General features: G+C 42.5%; 1 protein-coding gene and 1 pseudogene across 3 annotated transcripts in view; one reads left to right on the top strand and one right to left on the bottom strand.

Moving 5' to 3' along the window:
* Positions 1–4,006, bottom strand: part of LOC117749377 (guanine nucleotide exchange factor VAV3) — an 81,172-nt gene extending 77,166 nt beyond the window's left edge. Inside the window, exon 1 of one of the 3 annotated variants that reach the window (XM_034559837.1) lies at positions 3,529–4,006. In XM_034559837.1, the coding sequence (XP_034415728.1) occupies positions 3,529–3,735 (207 nt within the window). In that variant the 5' untranslated portion in view covers positions 3,736–4,006. The remainder of the gene's footprint in view (positions 1–3,528) is intronic. The other 2 variants (XM_034559836.1, XM_034559838.1) reach the window with 2 other exon arrangements.
* Positions 4,007–10,243: 6,237 nt separating this feature from the next.
* LOC117749701 lies at positions 10,244–16,120 on the top strand (annotated as a pseudogene).
* Positions 16,121–18,153: the final 2,033 nt, after the last annotated feature.

Genomic DNA, 18,153 nt, shown 5'->3' with positions numbered 1-18,153 from the left:
GTGTCTGACATCGGCACGCCGCTTTGGTCTGAGCGTGATCGAGGGCATGTTTCGTTTCACTTCCTTCCTCTTTTCCATTTCCTGGTTTCCTGTGCATGTTGAGGCTCACGGCTGGTGTGTGTGTGTGTGTGTGTGTGTGTGTGTGTGTGTGTGTGTGAGAGAGGCTTTCTGCTGCCGGCGGGTTCACTTCAATGTGCTCACTCTTGAATACGCAGTTTATAATCCTGTGTCATGGACAACAAGGCAACAGTAGGCTTAACAAGTCGGGGACCCATTTCCAGATTTAAATTTCAATCAAACCATAAGAGCCCGGTTTCCGTTTTTTCTTTAAGCAGTTGTTTGTGTTTGTTTGAACAGAATGCATCAATGGCCGGCTCATTGTGTCGGCCTGTTAGCCTGTTTGTTTTTAGCACACGCCTTTGCTAGCAGCATTATGACACACACACACACACACACACAAGGAGGTTGGTGTCCAACTTATAAAAAACGGTGTTTGGAATATATTTGGTAAAAACTGAGATTCAGCAGAACTTTGACCCAAAAGCTTCTCGAAGCTGAAGGGTGGAAAGACGGCCTGCTGCGTGCGTGACCACACGGTCGGTTTGTTGCGCCATGAAAAGCATTGCAAAGTTCCTCTTAGCGCTAAACCGCTGATTTTCACAGAGTGAGGCAAAAAAAACAACTACTGATTATGTGGTGTTTTCTCTTGTCGGGAAGCAAAACGCAGCAGTCACTGTGGCGGCGCTGCGTCTCGGCTTTTGTAATCGGCTCAGTACAACCCCGTTAAAACTATGATCAAAGAGGGTGAACATTGTGCTTGACGCTGACCTTAGGACCCTGAACTGAAACTTTGAGCTCTTTGCTTTCAACATTATAGCAAACCTTGTGTACACAGAGCACTCATACGCAACCCATGCATCATTCTCCATCTTTCATCCGCAAGAGCACAGACCATTTCATCAGTAAATAGACTGATCCCAGCTAGGCCGTAATATCACTTCTTTGGCCTGGCTCTTTGTTTCCCAAACATGAGACACAACTGACTCTCTAGTCTCTACTATATATAGCCCCGATAAAATCTCCCAAAACATAGTTAAGATGAATGATGAGCAGCCCGTCCTGATTCCAACATCACACATGTGGAGCATGGAGCCTTAATTAAGCAGCCAACACCGACGCAGCGGGCCCTTCAGGGGCCCGTTATGTCCTCTGAGATGCGTCTGCGGAGGCCGGGCCGACTCTTTTGTAGCGCTCTGTCCCTTCACTGCCTTTGTCTTTCCATCGCACGGGTCCCATAGGTGAGTTCACAGTGGCGTCCCATGTGTTATTATTGGCCAATGATAAAGTAGCTGCCACGGTCCTCATGAATTATGCAGGTCAAAAGGAAAGGAAAGCGACTCCGCCCTCAATTATGTAAATGTGACTTTGAGGAAACAGAAGGAGGAAAGTTGCTAGAGGGGTCTGGGGGGGGGGGGGGGACCAGGGAGTTGTTATCCAGCCTCACATGGTGTGAATGTGTGTGAAAGGAGAAGCCACGAGTCATGGTCAAGTAGTAAAGTGATAGAATACATATTCAATGTATATTCAAACGTACACGTTGCCACTGTGTCTCACAACAGTGGGGTCTGGTTGGTGAAGACGACCTGCAGCCACTGGTTTTCATGAGAAAGTGTATAACCACGGTGGCAAAGAGACCACGGAAACAACCTCAGCCTTTAACCAAAGAAATATTCTCCCACTAGACGCACTGTTCAATTGGCAGATGACCTCTGGGAAACGCAGTTCCAAAACATTGTAGAAATCAGCCCAACACGCGTGAAGTTGCACATGCGCTTCATAAGTGTATGGGACTGCACAAGCCTACTACGCATCCTAATTTAACCCCTGAATGTAGCTTGATCAGTGCCTTGTGTGAGTAAGCCATCCAGCCATGCATAAAACAAACTCTGCCTATAAATAACCCAGTCTACTCTGGGTCAGGCCAGGCACTGAGCAGTCAGTATGGTTCACAACCTCTCTTATGCACAGCAGCTCCGTTCCATGTTATGTCATGACTGACAGCCAACACTGACCTATTGATGACTCTGTCAGTAATCGTATTGCTGCTATAGCATAACTTCTAACAGCAAATGGACCAATCAGCTTCTCCTCTTACGGGCCCAATCTAGTTTCTTCTGAAGTCCACGAGTAAACCGATCCTTTGATAGTTGATTTCCACTGCCATTGATGACATTAAAATCCTCCGTTTGTTTAAAATATTGTGCACTCGACTTGTGTGCTCAAGTCAAACAGCGGATACCAAATTAGATTGTGAAAGAACAGTAACTGCATATTAGACTAACTAGCCCTCTGTGACATTGAGTTGTTGTGCTTTTTCCAGGAAACCAGCCTAATCCCCCTCTCCCCATTGGGTGTGCAATACATCAATAGGACTGATATTCATACCTTAATCATCTGGGCATCAGTTACATACAATACTGTAGTCTACGTGTGTGTTACTGGTACAGTCAATTTGTGTATAGAGCAGGTCTGCAGGCTCAGGAGGTGAGTGTCTATATACCTCACTGTGTGTTGACACCGAGCCAGACACCCAGATCCACTGTTATGAAGGCGAATATTAATCTGCTCATAGCTCCGGCTGCCCTGTTATTGAAACAGATGGTATCTCACAAACAGGAGCCATGTGGCCACAGCTCTTGCTACATATAGATACACATTAAAACAAAATTTTTTTATATATATATATATATATATATATATATATATATATATATATATATATATATATATATATATAAACAACCAATCAGGAGATTGTAATAACATCTGTTCCTTCATACTGCCCAGGCTAGAAAAACTAATAATACTTCTCACTAAAAATGTATTATCATAAAATACCTCATTACACATGTTGTTAATCCTATGAGATACGTCCACTTCCCTGCTTGGGGTAGCCTCCAAAGCCTTGTCACCACTTAACCTCTAGTCTCTGAGGGCAGATTAAGCTCTGTATACATGAAGCCTACAGAGAACTGGTATGTGTAACTGTTGGCCTACAATAAGTTACCATAAGCAAGCTAAACAACGGGTTGCAGTAAAGTAATCAAAGACAGTTTCCCGCAATAGTATTAATAATAGCTATTCCGTTTATTGAATTGTCAATTTCGTGTGTCTTTGCTGTATAAAATGCCCACGTCATAAAGCAACAATTAAGAGCAAAATCATTTCAATTTTGTATCAATTGTTGACTTTTTTTCCGCGACCAAAATATCCACTAAGGGGCGTAAACGAGCGGTAACCCCATATTTTTTTTTTTTTTTTTTTTTTTTTATAAAGTTAAAATGTTCCTAAAACCAAGTGCATAGGATTATGCTATTCCGAATTTGATGTGCAGCTATTGCCATGTGCAATCGGCTCCGTCGCGGCTCCCGCAGTAAGCGCCGGGGAACTTTGAACGACCCCCCGCTCCCTCAGCTGTGGTCTGAGGACTCAGCTCGGCTCGGCTCGGCTCGGCTCGGCTCGGCTCACCTGTGACATCTGCGGTCGGAGGTTGATTTCCTTCAGGTTGATGGACTGGGGCCGCAGGTTGTTGAGCAGATGGCAGAGGAGGACTCCATCCCGGAGGGTCTGGGCCAAGTCAAATACCTGCGCAGACTCCCATGTCACTCGGTGGTTAGCGGGCAGCACCTTGCAGTTGATCAGCCACAGCGCGCATTGCCTCCAGTACTCCATCATTATTCTGACTTCAGCCGAGAGAATACGTCCTTTTGTATCTTTTTTAAAGCAAGTGAAACTGCTGACTGCTCGGCGCGGTGCGTCTCAAATCGTCTCCATGTTGTATCCGCCAGCCGATGAAACCCGAAGGGGGACCACAGACCTGGTGGAGGAGGACGGTCCGGCGTACTGAGGCTGTGGATGGAGCTCTCCCCGCACTCTTCTTCTCTCGCTCTCTCACTCACACACACACACACACACACTCTCTCTCTCTCTCTCTCTCTCTCTCTCTCTCTCTCTCTGAATGTGTCTATACGTCTCCCCTCCCTCCTCCTTACTTCTTCACTTCTTCCGCTTGCTCGTTGTGTGTCTAAAATTACAGTAAAACATAACAGAGACTGAAAGGGGGATGTATTTTTCAAATGATATCAACGAACATGCTAATTTTTACAGCCTATATTATCAAGCATCTTTGTCCACATTTCTCGCTGTATGCAAACATATCCCAGCTGCGCAGGGAGTACATTGATGGGGCTTGGATGTTTAAACAAACTAAGAGATACAACTTGTGATACTTTACTGTTATGGTTTCCAAAAAAAGTTTGACGTTTGCATGCGGTTAGATGCGGTCATGATTTCATGACTCATAAAACCCATTGAGAGTCTTCATTTGACATTAGTCATAAGGAGGTGAGATGAGGTAGCCTGTAGTTCAACAGCAGTCTTTGTATTGCATCATATTTGAAAGGCTATGCACTGCTTAATTGTCCACATATTTTCCGAGTTATCTTCTCTATAATTAATGCTGTATCAAATGTGTCATACCGTATCAGTAAGTTACAGGTAATGTGACATCTTTTCTTTGTATATATTTGATATGTTTGCTTTCATATGTTAATAGTGGCGGTGTGTTCTTGTTCAGTGATGTATTGCAGGTGTTTTTACCAGAACTTTAAACCTTTCATTCGCATGTGTGAATCTCTAATAATAATAATCACCTGCAGTCTTGGGAGGAAACTGCGTGTTATCTGTTTTAGATGGAGGTTTTGGTAGAGCAGGGTTTAGATGTGTTATGTTTAAAAACATAACCTGTGTATTGTGTGTGAGCTGTAATTATGCTCCCGTCCACAGACTTACGATGAGAGCCCTGTCTTGTGATTTGCATTTTTTATTTAATTATCATTTGGGTTTGTGGAATTTTTCAGAGCATTGTGCGTCCTTGTTTTGACACAATAGCCGAAGAAAGGATGTGTACAGCTACATCAGCTTAGGAGAGAACGTTGTTTTAAATAGCAATTACTGACTGCATGTTTACAGTAACATTTATGTTTCTGCCTCTTAGTCCTCCCCCATCCTCATCAGCCGACCACAAATTGTCTCCTACACATTTATATTATCCCTTTTTACAATTAAAGACCAATTAGGTTTTTTTCTCCTCCTTTTCCAGTTTATGACCATGACCCCTGCCATTGTTTCCTCTGTTGTGGTGAAAGTAAACAGAACTACTTTTGTTTCTACTACTTCCATTTCAACATGACATCGCACAGGGTTGACATTTAGAAGAGGCCATACGTCACGAATTATGTACCTTAATATTAATATGGTTTGAGAACCTCTTTTTTTGTTAATGGAAGTATTTTCACACAAACGGTCTGTAGCAACGCCCACAGAAAGAAGCAACTATATGTTGAAAGGTACATTTTCGCATTAACATTTCTAACATAACCATCATGCAAATGCATAACCCCGCTAATCATCTCTCTAAGAGGCGAGCATGATTTGCATGACTGAGACAATATATGGTCTAACTGAAGCCGGGGTTTATCTTTTATTGCCACTGTGTGATAATGCTGTATGCCGGCTGCTCGATTTATGAGCATCAAATTAAATGTTTTAAATTGCAATAGCGATGGGAATGGAAAGGATGTTGAATCATTACAGTATGTGCAGGCTGTTTTTTGCTCCATCTTCACCAAATGCCAGTATATTAAGTATAGCCTTATAGTCTGTGCCCAGACATAAAGTGCCTGGAATATGGCCAAGAATATGAAATAGTACAACACTCTCCTCTGTCACTGTCAAGTTGCTGCTGAGCCCCAACTGACCCAGAGGAGCCGCAAAGTGAGCGTGCACCTGCAAAACAATTCAGATTGACACAAGTTTTCAATAATCCCCGTTGGACTATTACGACAAAACGTAATGGGCTATAGAAATACTTTTGAGTAAACGTGATTAAACAGATAAACATCTGAATCGAGATGTGCAAAAGCGGGATTTAAGCATCGAAGCGACGCAACAGGAGGACGCGATAAATTTAGCATTCTAAATTGATGACAACAATGTATGCATTACATAACAAAGACAAGCATGGGAGAGGTATGAGAAATCCAATATGGGAAAACGCAACTCTCGATATAGCGCACGGTGTGCTGGTAATCACATTAACAAAGCTACATGAGGCTGCTCTTATGGCATGTGCAGAAATGATGGAAGATCAGAAGAGGAGATTCACACACTTACAAGATTCATTTCCTTTTACAGATAGAAATGAGATTGACAGAGACCCTAAGATCTGCAGAGGAGAAGAGGAATATGAAAGCGTGTCGATGAATCATACCGGGCACATTTACATACAGAGCCTAAACACAGGCATGTGCAAACAATGCTGTGAAGATTAGTCTCCAGCATCCAGTGACGTCGACCATCTCCACTTCTTCAGATGATTTTGGATGAATGTCAGAAATGTGTCCCACTCTTTCGTTTATCATTGTATTCAAATCGAGACCGATCAGGAGTGGAGGGAGTTAGTGCGGCTGAGTTGTGAGCATCCAGCTTTGTCTTCCACCGGCCTGTGGACCGGATGCCATGGCTGGCATAGTGCGGATGACGGGAGAGGTGGCTAGCAGCCGGATGCTGGCATACCTCTCGGGCACCCTTCTCCCGTTTCAGCTTCCTCCCCAGCCATGCAGCCAGACAATTATCAGCATTCCTCTGATTAATGCTGTGCAGCGATGAGGCGAGACACACAAACACAAAAGTGTCACACGATCATGCATTTGGGACATTGCAATGCTCCCAGTTCTTTTTCAAATCGCAATGTACCCAATAATCCCAACAGTTTAGGATGTTTCCTGGCACCTTGGCATTCGCATCAAAACATGTTGTTAATGCTTTCAATTTGCCATCAATGCACAGATGAATGACTTGTCTATTTCTGGGTTATTTCACCTGGAATATGACCAGAACTAGAAAGTAATGACTAACCGTGGGAGCTTCCAAGAAACAGCGTGATTCTGTCTGGGCACATATGGCAGATTTGAGTTGACTGCCAGGGCTTTTTTTTTTCTTCTCACCATCACAACACATCAAACGGGAGATAAAGAAATAAAAGCATTCACTGAGTCACTGAAGAAAAGCAAAAACAAGAAGATGGCAAACGATATGAGGGTATTGAATGTAGGAAATCAAAAAGTAAAAGATATCACATAAAAGCAAGTATATAAATTGGATTAAGGGGAGTGGCTACAGCCAGCAGCTCTGTGTGATCCCTAGAGGCCTGAATGTTGTGTTACTTTTCATCCTGATGAAAATGTCGAGTCCTTGATCTGCCAACAACAGGTTTACATTTGGGGGTTTTCATGAAATGTCTCGACAACTATGGGATGGATTGCCCACCACATATCCATTCCCAATTAGTCACAACATTACCCCTTGTCACTTAGGTTTAGGCAACAACACTACTTGGTTGGATGTAAAATATCTTGGTTTGGGTTAAAATAAATATGTGTGTTACATAACTTCAGTATGTCCTACTCTATTTAACGTTCTGTTACGTATTTTATGTAACTTACTGGGAATTAGTTAAAATAGCGTTGACTTTTGGTTTCATACGGGATACAACCGTCAGTCTCTAAAGTGAAAGTCCAGCTACTTACAAGCTTCAAGGGCCCCTTGTGCGTTGGTATCAGATACAAAGGCCAAAACATCTGTATTAGACGACCTGGGAATGAGACCGGGCTGGAATGCTATGATATTCTATCGCATGCATGCATGGCTGCAAGAGGATACATCCTTATGATTGCCTGTTATTAGATCAAAGTTAGTAAATGTATATTGTATCAGTAAATGTTTCCAAAGCCTAGTTTTATTACCAATTACATGCAAAACTAATCCATTCCCATCAGCCTCAGCTGTACTTTGTTTTTAGTGCCAATTAGCAAACACTAGTATGGCAGCATGCGAAATAGTGAATATTATAGGCTACCTGCTTAGCATCAGCATGTTAGCAGTGTTATTGCAAGCATGTTAGCATTTAGCACAAAGCATCACTGCCTCACAGAGCCACTAGCATTGCTATAGACGCGTAATTTGAAGGAATCATTTTTATGGTTACAGTCATATTTGCTGTATTTTTCCCGAGCAGGAATCTGAAATAGGAACAGCCCCACCCCCCCCCCCCAAAACAAATTTAAAGGGGTGAGTAAAAGGGTTACAGTGCATGCCACAAGCTACACCACAGCATTGTGTCTCGGTCAACATACATTGCCCTCTTTATTGTTGCTTTGCAGGCTTTGGCATCAAGTAACGGAGTGGCATTCCGTCCACTCCCCGCTGTCCTCTCAGATCATAGCCCCCAAAGCTCAGCAGCTCCCCGAACATGCAGGCACTACCACACTGCACGAACTCCATCAATATCTTCTTGCAAATTCTGCCAGGCTTTCATTTATAGAGCGTCACCCTGCTAGTCACTTGATCTGATGACAGCGGCTGATCTATTTGTGCAGCTCTTTTATACCCTCGGTGAAGGGCATGTTATCTCCCTGCCAGAGAAAGCAAATGCAAATCCACTTCCTGCAGACTTGTCTTATGAAAATTAATCTCTCAGCTGTAACTGAGACTCAATGTATTGACATACATTTGAATGAAATGTGTGTAATGTTCATCAAAGTACTCATCTCTTTTCTTTGTTATCCTAATTGATGCAAAACTTCAATAGGTAATGTTAGAAACCGCAGACCTTTGCACAAGAGGCACTTACGATAGTACTTTCCACCAAAATGGGGTGGCCCGACTCCTCTCTTCCTCAAGCGATGTACTGTGCAAGTGAACTCCTTGGCAGAAGAAGATGACGTCACAATCAGATCCTGGCTGATCATTTCTGATCGAACCGCCGATCCTCTGATTTGAAGGACGACATTCAAGTGAGACACACGTCCGATTAACGTTCAACATGTAAATATTTTACTGCAAATTGAATTGTCTCTTACACATACCTTCCAGAATGGCATTCACAACCATAACACAGACGTAACACGGAAGACCCCCTTATCATTGTTCATTGTTGTCTAACTGCTATTGATTACCTGACCCTGCCCTTAGCACTCTATTTTGCTGGTTTAGGAGGGCAGGAGAGAAATCAATGGCCTGGGATACCCATGAGAGGCCAGGGATAATTGGAGCCTGGCCAGTGCTGGAACAGGGGGATCAGCTGGGGATCAGCTGGGAAACAGTCAGCATGGACGCAATGGGGTGGAAGATATACAGAGAGAGCATGGTGAATTCAAATGACAGAGTCTTTGAAAGCTATTTCAACATATAGTAAATTGGCCTCCGATGCCGCAGTCAGTGGGTGACCCTCCAGTGATATGTCTGTAGAGGACCTCAAAAACCCTGCAAACCAGAACTGTTGTCTCCAGCTTCTTCAGACACTATCTCCAAAAGCATTTTGAACAGTCAGTAAAGCAGGATACAACGCAAGCTGAGTTTGATCAATACACTTGCGAGGTATACTGTATGTTCTCTTTTATTGGTTTGTTTTTTACTAACTTTCATTTTTTATTTTGGGAGTGTGAATCTTAATTAATATGTAGGTCAACGTTTTCTTTAATTGAGTGCAATACATTCACATCTAATTGATATAATTGGCACAAAATGTGGTACTAGGCATGTTTCCCAGAGGATGAACCCCAATTACCCCTCCTTACCTTTCCACAAGCGCTACCTAGAGGTTTATTTGTGGTCTTGACTTTCAATGGCATCACATTGGTACACATTGCTTACTAAACATCAACATATTGGCATTGTAATTTCGCGTTAGCATACTGACTTTAGCATTTAGCTCAGAGCACTGGCAGGCCTATAAGCACAACCTCGCGGCACCATTAGCCTGGCTGTTATGAATAAAGATTATAGATATATTGTATGCAAGTAACACTTATGCCAAATCCCCTATTAAACTACTGTTGCATAAACATTGCAGGTTCCTAAAATTAGAGTTAACGCTTCCAACTTTGAGCCTAGCAACACAACAGTATGGAAATACCTGCCTGAAGTACATTAAATGCAAAACCAGATGCTGCTTTCTGAATGTTAAAAGTAAAATGTTTCATAGTATCTCTTAACTGGGATCAAGAGCTGTCCATATACACGGTGAAACACCTCTTTTCTTCGATTGATACCTAACCTTACATAATGCATACCAGCTGGAGTCCAGTGTTACAAAACAGTTTTTCTTGGGTTCCCATTGGTGCACGCTTATCACCGGGCTGATGGAACCCTCCCCCTTGTCAGAAAACGGACACAGAGACGACGCTTTTCCACACTTTGCTTAAAGGTGAAGACGAGGCTCAAAGGTAAGGATAAACAAGCTGAATATAACCTACCACTTATTTATGATGCACCATATTGTTTCAAGAACTTCTGTTGTATTTAATGAAAACACACACATTAATATTCCAAGCATATTATAAAAGTGAACCGAATCAAATTACAAAGTGTGTTCTTATAAGGTTACGTTCTTGGATGCATACGAATAATCCTCTCACCTTTTATTCAAGATGTTTTGTAATCAAATGCTGTTTTGCATACGTTTACATGGTAACTTCTATTTATCTACCTAAATAAAAGGTAGAAAACTGCATGCAGCCAAACTTGATTCACCAAAAAAGAAAGAAGAAAATAGACTGACTTCGGCATCTGGTTATACTGAATGTTGCATTCATAAATTAAAACATTGAAATCAAACTCAATCTGTAGAAGTATCTGAGTGCTTTGCTACATTAGACCATTTACAACAAGAAAGTGAGCTGCATTTCTATTTCATTATTTTCAATTGACAGACATTCATGTCGGGCGATCTATGTTATAATTTCTTGTGTATGTATTTCCTCGTGTCTGAAATAAAAGCAGATGGCGTTGACTTTGGCAGACAGAGCCATTGGGGCCATTATTGGGGCCGCAGCAGCAGATGCAGCAGGTAAGATAAACCGTGTGATACTGGTGACTGAGTTAATTAGAGCAACTGGGCTTTGCGTAATACAAAATCTACTTCCTACCCATATTCTCATTAAGCCATCCTCATAGTGCATGCTATGACCCTTTCATAAAACCTCTACTGTTTAATATTATACACATGTTCATTTCTAGAGCTTACATCGCACTTATCTTTCATATATCTTGTATCGAGTGTTTCTGTTTCAAACACTATTTCGTTGTTTTCCTCTGTGTCGCACAGTAACATCTGTACGTGCTGATAAAAAAACAGACGTTTCCTTCACTTGTGTAAGTCGGTTTGACTTCACCCATAATGTTATGAAAGCACCATGTCTGCAGTAGTATGCAAAACCTAAACTATAGCCAAAATGATCATTTATTGGTATCATTTACTGGCTTTTAATTTAATTTAATTTAGATTAGATTAGATTGTACTTTATTCATCCCCTAGGGGAAATTTCTTTTTTTACAAATATACAATACAATAAAATACAAATAAAGTTGCAGGGTATATTACATTTAAGAATTTAAATAATAAAGGAAATAAAAATGTAAAAATAAAATGAAAAAGAAAGTGTATACGGTGTATCTAAAGTATAAAGTGACAGCGGTGCAAGGTTTATTGATTTGCACGTCCTTTTGCACTTTTAAAGCTTTTGCTGAAATGCTTTATGAATATACTTGTTTTGTCTTATTTTTTTACCACCACGCCATTCTTAACTCGCCATATAATATAATGATGCACACTAAAGGGAGTAATCCTAAATTCCTGCTTGGTGACTGAACCTAAACGAGGATGAACCCGTTCGGCAAACAACACACATCTTTTCCCTTTCCATGTTATCTGTCACCGACAGACTATCATGTTCAAAATATGCTGTGTGTGTGTGTGTGTGTGTGTGTGTGTGTGTGTGTGTGTGTGTGTGTGTGTGTGTGTGTGTGTGTTCCCCACCCATACAGCCCAGCCCATGACTTGGATCTACAATGCAGCCTGGCTCAAAGAAGTTCTCTCTGATCTGGAGCCCTGTCCTGAGTTCCGGCCTCAGTCAGCGAATCCTTTCTACCGCAGAGCGACTGGCGAGCCGACGTGCTACGGGGACCAGGCGTACGTCCTGCTGGAGTCACTGAGCCAGTGTGGAGGTACTAACATGACTACCATGCCATTCTCTGTGCCAACCTGTTACACATTGTTCGATTGCCAATAAATCATCAAAGTTACTCCTTCCAAGACTCGGATATTGTTACTGTTGGTAAAATGAAGAACATATTTCACATAAATCCTGATGTTTCAATGAGGTTTTACTCTTTCCTGACACAAGTGAATATTTGAACTTAGACTGAAAAACTGAAAACATGGGTAATCGTTAAGCCGAGCTGAAGTTTAAAGAGAACATGGTTGAATCAGGGGGTTATGTGCTTGACTATTATCCTCTTAGTGCTCTGACTTCCGGGGATTGATGACGATTTCACCTCAGTATGTTTAATAGTGAAGATGCAGTATGTCATGTGTTGGCAGATGTTAATGTGGAAGACCTGACCAAGCGCATCTACAAGTTCTTTGGCCCAGGGACGGTGTACGACCTGCCTCTGAATGATCCTTACAGGAAGAAAGGAGGTACTGTGCCCGATCTGCTCTCATGTAACTGTTCATATTGTGATGTCCATATGTATCAATCATTAACTGAAGCGGCCTGAACGGATGTGAGAGCCTCTGTCACTGTCTGATAACACTGTGCACAGCGTTTTTCCTACCAGCTGATGGGGAATTCCCTCTAAGATATTCCATACAGTCAGACTTCTCTGTTCTTGGTGTGCTTTTCTTTACGCTCCGGATATCATATAAATACAGTGCAGCTGCATACCACCATAGGGCACATTTGGGTGCAGTAAACCGTCGACGGCTTTATGTCTCAGAATAATATAACACGAGCTGTGTCACCATCATGGGCAATGGTAGCCACGACTGAGTCGACAAAGAAAATGGCTCCACCTACAGAAACATAAACTGCATCACATAAATGTTTCTTTTCTTCTCTCGCTTCCTTTTTCCATTATCCACACTACTCTGATTTTATCTTATTAACGAGGCTGAAGCTGTCGAATAGGTCAATGTCCCTCTATAAATGAGCTGTTTATTGCATTTGTTAGGTCCCAAAGCCATCCTCCCCATCGATGGCCCATGGAGAAACAGCAGCTTGAAGGCTTTCATCAGAAATGTGGATGCTGGCAAAGAAGAAACTGGTAAAAAATCACAGCTCATAAGTGTGTAAAGACCTTCTTTTTTGGTGGCATTAATCTCTGTATTTTGTTTTTGAGGCTGTGATGTGGACTGTCAGATGGACGGCATCACTAAGCTGGCTCCGCTGGTGGCCTTGTACGCTGGCCGACCCGAGATGCTGGAGAAAGTGGAGAAAGCCGTGCGCGTGACCCAGAACAATGACATGTGTGTGGCGGGGACGCTGGCTGCAGCGAGGTAAGAGAAGGTTCTAAGGAAGACGCTCAACTTCTGGTCACGCACGCGAGCTACTATGAATGGCTTCACCCTTTGTTTGTGCGCTTAACGTTGTCAGGTTTTTGGAGCATTTCATTCTGAATGGTTCAGATCCCAATGCCCTGGAAGAAGTCCTGGCTCAGTTGAATGACCCCAAGAGACAGAACCCTCAGGAGCTGGACCGGGCTGTCATCGGTGAGGCAACATGTGTCTTGGTCCTTTTTTGAGATTTAAAGGAATAATGACATTATAGCATCAAAATACGCCTATTCAATTTTCTTTATGAGAGTTAGACAAAAAGAGCACCGCACAAATAATATTAATATGACGAAAATAACCGTTTAGTCGTTTAGCTTAGCATACAGACCAGAGGCAGAGGTCGACAGTGAACCTGGCTACCTCCAAAGCTAACAGAAAATAAACTTTTGGCTTTATAAATGCGAGTAGGTTGAAATTTCGATTTAAGCGTGAGCAAACAATATATAGCTTGTTAATTCGTGAGCTTTTGTTGAACCAGGATAGCCGGTTTCTTTCTTCTAAGCTAACCTAAGCTTCTGGCTTTCCATATTTTAATAAATGGATCGATATTAGAGTGGTATCAGCCTACTCATCTAACTCTGTGCAAGAAAGCGAATAAACGTACAGGAAGTACATAGTATTTATAGGCAGAGCAGACCACACCACACAAACAAAGAGGTCTTGTGGGAAAAATGGTCAAAACGGCAAGAAACCCAAAATGTCTACTTTCGCTTTAGTCTTTCAAGATCAATATATAAGGTTACAGAAAAGATGTCGAAGATACATAATGTGTGTTTTGACGGCAGCCACAGCCCCAAAAGAATGGGCCTGGTGTTTGAACCCTAAACAATACCTTGTATCTCTCTCCCTGGATCTCTGCTGAAGCGCATATCCACCAGGTGAAGGACAACCTAGCCAAGACGTCCCAACAGCTCGTGCCTGCTGTGTTCACAAACACATGAGGTAAGACAGGCGGTGGCAGCGGGATCCGGGTCTGTTGACTTGGCACGGCTTGCGTACCCTCCTCCCTGTCAGTATATCCGTTAGGAGGGTCCTCCAGCCTTTGATCTCCTAACTAATGGTCTCCCTCCTCCTTCCTTTTCATGTTCCCCCTTCCTGCTGAGTTGAGTCTCAGGTTTTACAGCTAAAAGCTTGAGACGCTGACTGTACATGTGAAGTTGTGCAGGCCAGGTCCTCTCAACGTATACCAAGGCCACGTATAATGATATTGCACAAGTAAATGAAATGATGCACGGTGAAGTAACTTGGTGGCATTATAAGAACACTTACAAAAAACTGAATCCTTTTATATTTGACAGCTGATCTGACCATGCATCGATCTTCTAAATCTGTCTAGTTCTGCCAGGTGCGTTCCAGGGAGCGCTTCATGGAGTCCTGACGCTGAAGCAGCTGGATGAAGCAGTCAGGGACACCATGCGCTGCGGGGGATGCACCGCTAGCAGAGCCTCCTTCATAGGAGCCTGTTTTGGGGCACAGGTACTGCAGGAGCGTGGCTTTCGGGCATGTGAATTAGTTATTAGTCACTGATGCGTTTTGAGTAGGAAATGCTTTCGGATGTGTGTTTTTAAACAGCATAATTATTTTTATTTTTATTTTTCTATAATAGTTTTTTTATTTCTAAAGAGTGATTTGAGTGTTTTCATTTTGTTTTGTTTTATTAATTAGACGCGATGATAAGTATATGCACATTATGTGTGACAGCACAGTGCAAACCTGGTCACAAAATCAATCAACAATGTGTGTTTCATGGTCCACGCGTCTGATTTTGCATATTGTTGTTGATTGTTCGAGATTCAAGATGTTTTTTGTCACTCCGCTTATAGTGCAATCTGTGAAGTACTTCCTCTGGGAGAAAGACTAATAATAAAATAACATATAAGAAGCAGTGCTATATCCATTTAAGAAAAACAAGACATGCATTCAAGGCGATGAATATTGCACGGGGGGAGGGGGGGGGGGGGAAATATTGAATGCAAATCCTCTTATATTAACTATTATGTGTTTTTTTTTTCTGAAATGGATTTTTTTGGGGATTGCCACTTACATTTAGTTATATAAGTGTTTTAATATATTATCATCAGAATTGAGGAGACTGTGTGATGAGTTTCACAGCGAGCTCCAGATATTGTCAAAGCTTTGGGCTGCCTGTGATGCTTTCAGCTGTCATCTTGATGTGCTTTCAGACTGGTCTCCAGGGAGTCCCAGAGTCTTGGAGGGCGAGGACACTGCGCTATCCTCTGCTGCTGGAGCTATCCGAACATTTGGTCCAAAAAAAGCTGCAGTTGTAGTTCAGCTTTGAATTTGCCCTAAATGCAGTTGCTTTATCACGTATCAAGTATTTATGGAGTGCGGATAATCAAAGCTGGAAGACTTTCTCAAGTTGCAGATGTGCTTTGACGCGACGATCCATGACGGTCGCATTTTAAAGTCTTGTGCTGAATGAAACTCGAATCCATTCGCTCTGTGTCAAAGCTGCGTCATGTAAGAAAGGGAAAGTCTGCAAAAAAGGCATTTCAGTTGTGTTGAGCTCATGGAATGCATTCATCCTCAGCAGCTGCATTGTAAAGAATGTCTCAAATAAAGAACTGAAATATCACCAACGTACATGCATCGCTCCATTGGTTCTTTGCTGCAAAGTGGACAGTTGGGATTGCCTAATCTCAGGAAACATGGGTTGACGTGAGTCCTTTCGCTGAAGGTTCAGCTGGTTTTTGGTCCTCTCTCACCCTTGAGTGCTTTCTGTAATTGTGAAGTGAAAGAGCAGATACACACAGATTTACTACTGGAACAACCAGACTGCAACCGAGTCCTCCCTCAAAGGAGCTGTTCTGCCTTCCTGAAAGTGCTGACTTCCATATTCACGTGTTTAAAAGCACCCGCCCCAACAATTCTCAAAGTTAGCCAAGCACAAAGCAAAAGCCAAAGCCTTAATATCTTTGACATAGTGTGGTTATTAAAAAAATGCAGTGTGTGGGCTACTGTTGCAGACCATTTGCTGTTTTACAGCTTATACGTGATGATAAATAGGCAATAGCTCCAGCTTGTTCAAATCTGAAACATTTAAAAGTTAACATTGTAACACATGACATCTTGGCAGTGCAATGAGAAACTGTGTGTGTGTGTGTGTGTGTGTGTGTGTGTGTGTGTGTGTGTGTGTGTGTGTGTGTGTGTGTGTGTGTGTGTGTGTGTGTGTGTGTGTGTGTGTGTAGGTGTGTGTAGGTATGTGTTTGTTTGGCGGGGGGAAAACCCAGAGGCATTCATATTTGTGAAGCCCAAACCCAACATAGGAACACACGTGTGGTTGAGGAAACCTTGGAGCCATCGTTTGGCTGGTGCGTTGGTCGCCTACAGAGGGGAAGTCATTTGATTTCACTCCCTCTGACATCCTCCCACGCAGCAGGTAGCAGGCTCTCTCTGGAATAATTACATCCAGACCTGCAGAGTGTTTTTTGTTTTTCCAAAATCGTCCAAAGGCCTCTTCCTCGAGACAATTTCTGAGAAAGGTGTGAGGGTTTGCAGAAGATAATAAGTTGCAAGAACATTATCCTCATTGCAAATGACCTGCACGTACCGAAGTTGCATTATGGTGGAATAAAACAGACAATATGCAAAAATGGGGGATCTAAATAATCTCTCCCTGTCTTCCATAATTGACTCACTTGAAGTGCACACCGTGTCGTTTACTTTCAACAGAATTGCCAAGTTTGGAGTCGAGCCATGACTGTCGTCTTAATGCATAACTTATGAGGACAGATGAACCTCCCTCTTTCATTCCTCCTCCTCCTCCTCATAGACGTGAACAGTGAACTTAGAACGTGTGATGTTCCTGTTTATGGTGGGAGTAAGCAGCAGCCAGGCTGGAGAGGTTGGGGTGATATTCAGGAAAAAATGTATTGGAATACATCCGATGGAATGATGGTTTTACATGTGGATCTTGTATGCTACTATACAAACGAACACAACATGTTATGGTCAAAGGTCAATTCTCATTCAGATTTCACAGCTGACAATAATATCTGACACAAAAAAAGACAAATGGAAAAAGGACCAATGACAGGCAGAATGTGTGATGTCCAGGGTTCAGGGCAAATGATTGTAAATGGGTTACAGTGTGCTGTATATTCCCAAAGCCACCACAAGCGCACAAGGGGCCTTCACCTTGTACTTTATATGTCCTTTAATGATCTAACGTGTGAATATGAATTATATTATTTTAGTGTGGACATAATACACCCTAACTAATGTTACCCTTTTAAAAATAACGTGCAAAATAAATTCTGAGTCCGTATATTTGTTGTTGTTTTATTACACATTTTGCCAAATGTCGAACAAAACTCTGTTCACAAAGGTCACATCGCCATTACATGCTGTACTCGTGACCTGATTCCAGTATGTCCGCGTGACACGAGTGCAACACAACATTAGCCTGATGGGAGCGACTGCAATTAATTAACGTGCAACTGAGCAGCGCAGAGCGCGTCGACCTCATAAACCACTGCCAAAGATTCTGGATAGTGGTTTTATCATCTGGACAAAAACCGGCCAGCCGCAACACTCCCGTGTAACATGACATTACCATGATACAAGTTACAAGCCCCAGGGTATAAAACAGTAGCCGTTTGCGGGGCAGTCGACCA

Source organism: Cyclopterus lumpus, chromosome 20 (assembly GCF_009769545.1).
Source record: "Cyclopterus lumpus isolate fCycLum1 chromosome 20, fCycLum1.pri, whole genome shotgun sequence".
NCBI classification, from domain to species: domain Eukaryota; kingdom Metazoa; phylum Chordata; class Actinopteri; order Perciformes; family Cyclopteridae; genus Cyclopterus; species Cyclopterus lumpus.
Note: the sequence above shows the minus strand (reverse complement) of the source record. Positions and strands in the feature narration are given on the sequence as shown.